The sequence below is a fragment of the Crinia signifera genome, chromosome 2 (genome assembly GCF_055691185.1).
Source record: "Crinia signifera chromosome 2, ASM5569118v1, whole genome shotgun sequence".
Taxonomy (NCBI): domain Eukaryota; kingdom Metazoa; phylum Chordata; class Amphibia; order Anura; family Myobatrachidae; genus Crinia; species Crinia signifera.
In genome coordinates this window covers 19,614,630-19,622,392 of record NC_139218.1, presented here as the reverse complement: position 1 = coordinate 19,622,392, position 7,763 = coordinate 19,614,630, and the positions used below count along the sequence as shown (strand labels likewise).

General features: G+C 46.6%; 1 protein-coding gene across 1 annotated transcript; it reads left to right on the top strand.

Moving 5' to 3' along the window:
* The first annotated feature begins 2,014 nt into the window (after positions 1-2,014).
* Positions 2,015-3,667, top strand: LOC146058684 (uncharacterized). The gene is made up of 2 exons (XM_083170942.1): positions 2,015-2,443; positions 3,472-3,667. Exons 1-2 carry the CDS (start codon positions 2,164-2,166, stop codon positions 3,579-3,581), a joined length of 390 nt encoding a protein of 129 aa, XP_083027068.1. The 5' UTR covers positions 2,015-2,163; the 3' UTR covers positions 3,582-3,667.
* The last annotated feature ends 4,096 nt before the right edge of the window (positions 3,668-7,763 follow it).

The following is a 7,763-nucleotide window of genomic DNA, read 5'->3' as shown; positions in this document are numbered from 1 at the left end:
GGAGCCACCGCATTAATCTCCGCCGTTATGTCCTCCCAAATCTTCCATCTCCTTGTGTGTGTCAACCGGTCCTGTGGACACTCGATCCAATCCCGTGCGCGGGGCACCAGGATGGCCAGCTCCTGCGCTTCGAATGCCATGTTTCTGCTGCTTGGTTCCTCTGTTGCCCTATTTCGGCCACTGCCACTGGCACGGCCACTGCCACGGCCACGGCCACCTGTCGCTGTACTTGAAGTGCTGGGCAGGCTACTCTGTTGGGAAGCCACCTGCTGTGTTCCCAATGATTCTGCTGAGGCTGAAGATGGGCCAGCTGCAGCTTGGGCAGATGTGGATGTCCCAGCAGGCTGCTCTTCTGCCCCTGGCTGGTCTGTGCTGAGGGGGACATAGCTGGTGCTGGACTCCATGCGGGCAAATAGTTCCTGCCACTCCTGCTCTTCCTCGGATTGAGATGCAGACATGTGTGCAACAACATTGCATTTCTCTAACACACCTTTTTATACTATTTCTGTAATTGGCGTACATCAGCGACACCCTGCGTTCCGTACGGCCGCGTTCCGTACGGCAGCGTCAACCGTGCGGCGCATATGCCACGCCCCTAGCAGCGGGAATTTTTTTTAAAAAAACCAGGCAAACTTAGTAAGTCTGATTTAGTAGGGAAAGGCAGATTTCAACACCAATGCCCAAATAAAACTGAGGACAGACATGAAATGTATATGTGAATGTACATCTGTACTGAGCACTTGTTTGGTATGTAATACAAATGACAATACCCATTCCATATGTAAATCCAGTCCACCACTTAGGCACAAGTAATCAGTGCTAGCATCCAAATCACATGTGAAAGCTCTCCAAATTCAGCCTTGATGCTAGCTACTTTTCATTCCACCTCTCTAGTATGGGCCTGTAGAAGGTAAGTGTACACATGGCAGCATGGCCTAATATTGGTAAAAGGTCTGGCACTATTTGCTATGTTTCTGCTGCATAGCTTTCATTATAAAATAGCTGTTTAGTACCGTGTTGAGTTAGGTGTAAGTGGCTAGTGATGCAGACTATTTCACCTGTTGCTTATACCCATGTTTGGTGAATGTTATAGATTATATATAATGGGTTCCCATCTTATTTTACACTGTCTGTTTAGGATGGTCTGCTAAACTATGCAAAGGTACAGCAAGTGTGGGTTTGCGATGCAATGGGTTAGCCGTCTGTTCGGGCGCATACACGCTGTTAGTGTAAAAATGAACAATAAAGTTAATACCAAATATCACTCTGATCAACCAATGACAGCACATGATTGCTTGATTTGTGCCATTGCTAAGATGGCGGCCTATGGCAGAGCAGCACCCTTTTCAGCTGCGGAGCTGAGGACACTGGTCTCCGTTATGGAGACCAGGCTGGGGCGGGCGGGCCCATTCATCACAAACCGCCAGAAGCGGAATGCGTATGCGGTGGCCCGCCGGCGCATATTCGCCCGCACACAGGTGCGGCTGACCATCGTTTAGCTGGAGCGGCGGTGGTCTGACCTGAGGCATCGGCAGCCGGATTTGCTCCAGCAAATCAGGAGCAGTATTGCTAGATGTGAGTGTTTATACATTAAATGTACATTTGTACCTGATTGCTTACATGACATTATTTAAGACAATAAGGTCACCAGCCTGATCATGAGTTAAACATGGCATACAGTATATGTGTGCTCATACCTCCCAACTGTCACGATTACAGTGGGACAGTCCCGATTTCGGGTCCTGTCCCGCTGTCCCACCCGCGGCAGGCATTGTCCTGCTGCGGGGGGTGGCAGTTGGGAGACCCCCCAATCTAATAGAATAGACACTGTGCGCATGCGCACAGCGTCTATTCTCGTATGAAAATGAGGTCGCGGCTGATTAGCATAAGCCGCACCCTCATTTACATACGCCCCGCCCCCTATTTCATTTGATCAGAAGTTGGGAGGTATGGTGTGCTACTTCCTGTTTGACACCCTGTAATGGTCATAAAATATGTTATTGGGGAGGATTAATGTTTGTGATGCTTGCAATGGGCCAAATGTCACAGCATACCTGCCATGTTACAGGCTGTGTTTTGTAAAGGCCACTAAGGAGCTGTTTGCCTGTACAATTATCTGTACTTATAACCTTTGCATTTATAGCTTGATAAGGCTTAATACTAATGACCACTAATTGGCACTTTTTTGTTTTTTTCACAAACACAGCACGTGATCGAGCAAGACAGGCCCGGGAGGAGGCAGAGGTGGGCCAGGAGGAGCTTGCCCAACCAAGGGCCGAGGAGGTGCTAGAGGAATTGGAGGAGGAGGAGGGGTGGGCTGTGGAGGCGCTGCCACCAGAGGAGGAGGTCCAAACAGAGGAGGAGGTGCCACCAGTGGAGGCCCCTGAGGATGAGGAAGAGGAGGAGGTTGAGGCCTGTGAGGTCGTCCAGGCGGCCGAAATTGGTATGTATACATAAGGATTAATTTATCCTTTTGTCATCTACTATTTGCTATGTAGCACTGGTGATTCAATTGTGTTTTTCAATACTATAAAGTGATAAAACAAACTGGGTAGCAACAGACACACTTAGGGGTTAGATAGGGTGGGCAAACCATCCCTTTCATCCAGGACACATATTAATGACACAGGTTGTGGGGATGGCTTTCAGGTCGATTTTAAGTGTCAATGAACCAGTGTAGTTAATCTGTATCCTGGAAGAAAGGGATGACGTGCTCATGTAAGGGTTACATGTCCCTGCTGCAAGCGTACAATCTGCAGCCTCATATAGGTGAGTAGAGTTTACAGGTGCTTAATTTGACCAAACTAGATTCAGTATGGCATAAATGGAGTATGGACAGGCGTGGCTTAGACTGGAGTAACAAGTGGTCAGTGCCCCTGGGCCCTCCTGTAGCTAACCACCCCCTGCGGTCTGCATGTATGTTTGGCACCATAATTGTTTGTTGATTTTGTGTTTGTAATTATTTTGTGCATGGGAGTGCGTTAGTGCTGCAGCTTCACCTAACTGGCATTATGACAATGATTTCTGGAGCAGACCATCAGCAGGCAAGCCATGCTTGATTGCACAAATGTACTGAGCATTCCTGAGAGTTGACTAACTCCCCTGCCACGCTCCATCATATAACAGACACTGAACTTTGTTTGCAGAATTGGGATTGGTGCAGCGCGTGACATGCTTCTCAGAGCTTAGTCATGGGTGGGTTTGGATTGAGAAGGAGCACTATGACTGTGAGGTGTTCTACAGAGTAAAGGGTAGAGGGGAAAAAACAGGCTTTCCATGTAGTATGTATGCATGTATGTATAGATGTATGTGTCATATATATAGTTATATATGTGTCTATATATATATATATATATATATATATATACACACACACACCTGTCATGGTGCATGTTTAAAATTTAGGTATGACTATGTTAAATGTATGCATGAATATCATTATTAATTTTTCAATTTTGATTTGGTCCACAGATGAGCCAGCCCAAGCACAAGAGGGTCTCCGTGGGGCCCTGTTACGGATAAGAGGCCACTTGCGGCAGGTGCTGGTGGAATTAGACCAGCTAGTTGATGGGGAGTTTTAATTTTTATTTATTTTTCAGTTTAAAAAAATATTGTATTGTAAATAAATTGTTAATTACAGTTCGAAGTTGTCTGTGTGTTTATTTAAAATGGGAAAGTATATGTGTAACTTGTTTAAAATCTTTTAAATAAGCAAAATGTAAATAGTGTATATAGATGTATGTTAGGGTCACATGCTGTAAGGGTTAATGTGTGTAATGAATGTAGTAGTAATGTGGTTCAGTATATATTAGGATTTAATTGATTCAAATAGATAACAATCCCTTTTTAATGAGGTTGCCTAATTGCCTAAGTGGGTCATGTGATCGCTGTATGTACTCAGTAAAAAAGTGTTGTATTGAGCGTAAATACTCCGCATCGGTGCGTGCGGCCAGCTTCCCGTCCGTTCTAACGCGGTAAGACCGTGCTTACGCGGTAAGACCGTGCAGAATCTGTGCGTGTCCACCGCACACGCAAGGTTTGTATGTCCAGGGCTGCCAAGAGAAATCCTGGGCCCCGGTACAACAACTTCCCAGGGCCCCCATGGGGGAAGGGGGGGGGGGGTGGGGGGGTGAAACAGCAGTGCTATTTTTGTAGGAAAATAGGTTCAGGAACTGTGGGCGGGGGCAGAAAGTGGGCGGAGGAGATGTGGGAGGAGCTACAAAAGGGGCGGGGCATTACATTAAAAAAAAGGAGAGAGAAAAAAAAGAAAAACATAATTCCTCACTCTGTCACACTTATTATACATATGCCCCACATTGTAACGCTTATTATACATATGCCACTCACAGAGATGCCCGTTATACATATGCCCCACACCGTCAAGCCCATTATACATATGCCCCACACCGTGATGCTCCATTATACATATGCCACACACCGTGATGTCCATTATACATATGCCCCACACCGTGATGCCCATTATACATATGTCACACACCGTGATGCCCATTATACATATGCCACACACCGTGATGCCCATTATACATATGCCACTCACAGAGATGCCCGTTATACATATACCACACAGTGTGATGCTGATGATATATTTGCCACACACCGTGATGCCCATTATTCATATACCACACAGTGTGATGATGATTATATATGTGCCACACACCGTGATGCCCATTATACATATGCCACACACCGTGATGCCCATTATACATATGCCCCACACCGTCAAGCCCATTATACATATGCCACACACCGTGATGTCCATTATACATATGCCCCACACGGTGATGCCCATTATACATATGCCCCACACCGTGATGCCCATTATACATATGCCACACACCGTGATGCTCCATTATACATATGCCACACACCGTGATGCCCATTATACATATGCCCCACACCGTGATGCCCATTATACATATGCCCCACACCGTGATGCCCATTATACATATGCCCCACACCGTGATGCCCATTATACATATGCCCCACACCGTGATGCCCATTATACATATGCCACACACCGTGATGCTCCATTATACATATGACGCACACCGTGATGCCCATTATACATATGCCCCACACCGTGATGTCCATTATACATATGACGCACACCGTGATGCCCATTATACATATGCCCCACACCGTGATGCCCATTATACATATGCCCCACACCGTGATGCCCATTATACATATACCACAGACCATGATGCCCATTATGCATATACCACAGACCATGATGCCCATTATACATATACCACAGACCATGATGCCCATTATACATATGCCCCACACCGTGATGTCCATTATACATATGCCCCACACCGTGATGCCCATTATACATATGCCACACACCGTGATGCTCCATTATACATATGCCCCACACCGTGATGCCCATTATACATATGCCCCACACCGTGATGCCCATTATACATATGCCACACACCGTGATGCCCATTATACATATGCCCCACACCGTGATGTCCATTATACATATGCCACACACCGTGATGCCCATTATACATATGCCACACCGTGATGCCCATTATACATATGCCCCACACCGTCATGCCCATTATACATATGCCCCACACCGTGATGCTCATTATACATATGCCACACACCGTGATGTCCATTATACATATGCCCCACACCGTGATGCCCATTATACATATGTCACACACCGTGATGCCCATTATACATATGCCCCACACCGTGATGCCCATTATACATATACCACAGACCGTGATGCCCATTATGCATATACCACAGACCGTGATGCCCATTATACATATACCACAGACCGTGATGCCCATTATGCATATGCCCCACACCGTGATGTCCATTATACATATGCCACACACCGTGATGCTCCATTATACATATGCCCCACACCGTGATGCCCATTATACATATGCCACACACCGTGATGTCCATTATACATATGCCACACACCGTGATGCCCATTATACATATGCCACACACCGTGATGCCCATTATACATATGCCCCACACCGTGATGCCCATTATACATATGCCCCACACCGTGATGCCCATTATACATATGCCCCACACCGTGATGTCCATTATACATATGCCCCACACCGTGATGCCCATTATACATATGCCACACACCGTGATGCCCATTATACATATGCCACACACCGTGATGCCCATTATACATATGCCACACACCGTGATGCCCATTATACATATGCCACACACCGTGATGCCCATTATACATATGCCCCACACCGTGATGTCCATTATACATATGCCACACACCGTGATGCCCATTATACATATGCCACACCGTGATGCCCATTATACATATGCCCCACACCGTCATGCCCATTATACATATGCCCCACACCGTGATGCTCATTATACATATGCCACACACCGTGATGCCCATTATACATATGCCCCACACCGTGATGCTCCATTATACATATGCCACACACCGTGATGCTCATTAAACATATGCCCCACACCGTGATGCCCATTATACATATGCCCCACACCGTGATGCTCATTAAACATATGCCCCACACCGTGATGCCCATTATACATATGCCACACACCGTGATGCCCATTATACATATGCCCCACACCGTGATGCCCATTATACATATCCCCACACCGTGATGCCCAGTATACATATGCCCCGCTCCGTAACAGTTATTATACATATGCCACACAGAGATGCCCATTATACATATGCCACAGAGATGTGTGTGTATATATATATATATATATATATATATATAGAATATATATGTATATATATAGATTATATATATATATAGATTATATATATATATAATCAATATATATATATATAATCTATATATATATATATATATATAATATATAAATTTATATATATATATATACAAATACATCATAGAAATTAAGCCAGGCAGAGGAGAGGAGACAAGTGTACTTACTACTTGTTTTTAGACTGGGTGCACAGGGTGTTTTCTGTGTCAGTGTGTCAGACTCAGCACTTGTTCAGTGAGCTCAGCCTCTGAGCTCCTCCGGCTCCACACCGCACCTTCCCCTTCCCCTTCCTGTTGTTGTCAGACTCTCTCCCACAAGCAGGCTGCAGCATCCGGTCCCAGCTGCTGCAGTCTGCAGATCCAGGCAGGAGACCTGCGAGATGATGACATCATCTCGCGAGAGTCTCTCTGCACGGAAGCTCCGCAGCGGTGGAATGCCGCTGCCTGCACAACACACTACACACAGTGCAGTGTGTGATAGTAAGAAGCCCCCCGCTCACCGCGGCCTCTCCTTTGATGTACCGCCGCCCACTTGGAGATAAAAAAAAAAAAAAAATGTTTTTTATGTGTTCTCGGGCCCCGGGCCCCCTGATAGGCCCGGGCCCAGGTAAAATGTACCCTCCCCCCCCCCCTCTCGGCGGCCATGTGTATGTCGTCCATACACACGCCCTGTTCTTAAAGAGTGAGTCCGTCCGAATGCGGAGGACCCGTGGGCATTTCTACGGACGATGTCCGCACGCCACCGCACAGCGTTGCGTGCGGACATCACCGTAGGAATTCGGGAAAGTACGCACCGATCAGAATAAGGGCCTGAGTGTGCCCCCAGGTCACATTATATGCCACACTGTGTGCCCACAGGTCACAATATATGCCACACTGAGGGTGCCCCCAGGTCACATTATATGCCACACTGTGTGCCCACAGGTGACAATATATGCCACACTGAGGGAGCCCCCAGGTCACATT

Coding starts and splice junctions, on each gene's coding strand:
- LOC146058684 (XM_083170942.1), top strand. CDS start 2,164: ATGACCACTAATTGGCACTTTTTTGTTTTTTTCACAAACACAGCACGT. Junction 2,444..3,471: donor CGTCCAGGCGGCCGAAATTG/GTATGTATACAT, acceptor TTTGGTCCACAG/ATGAGCCAGCCCAAGCACAA.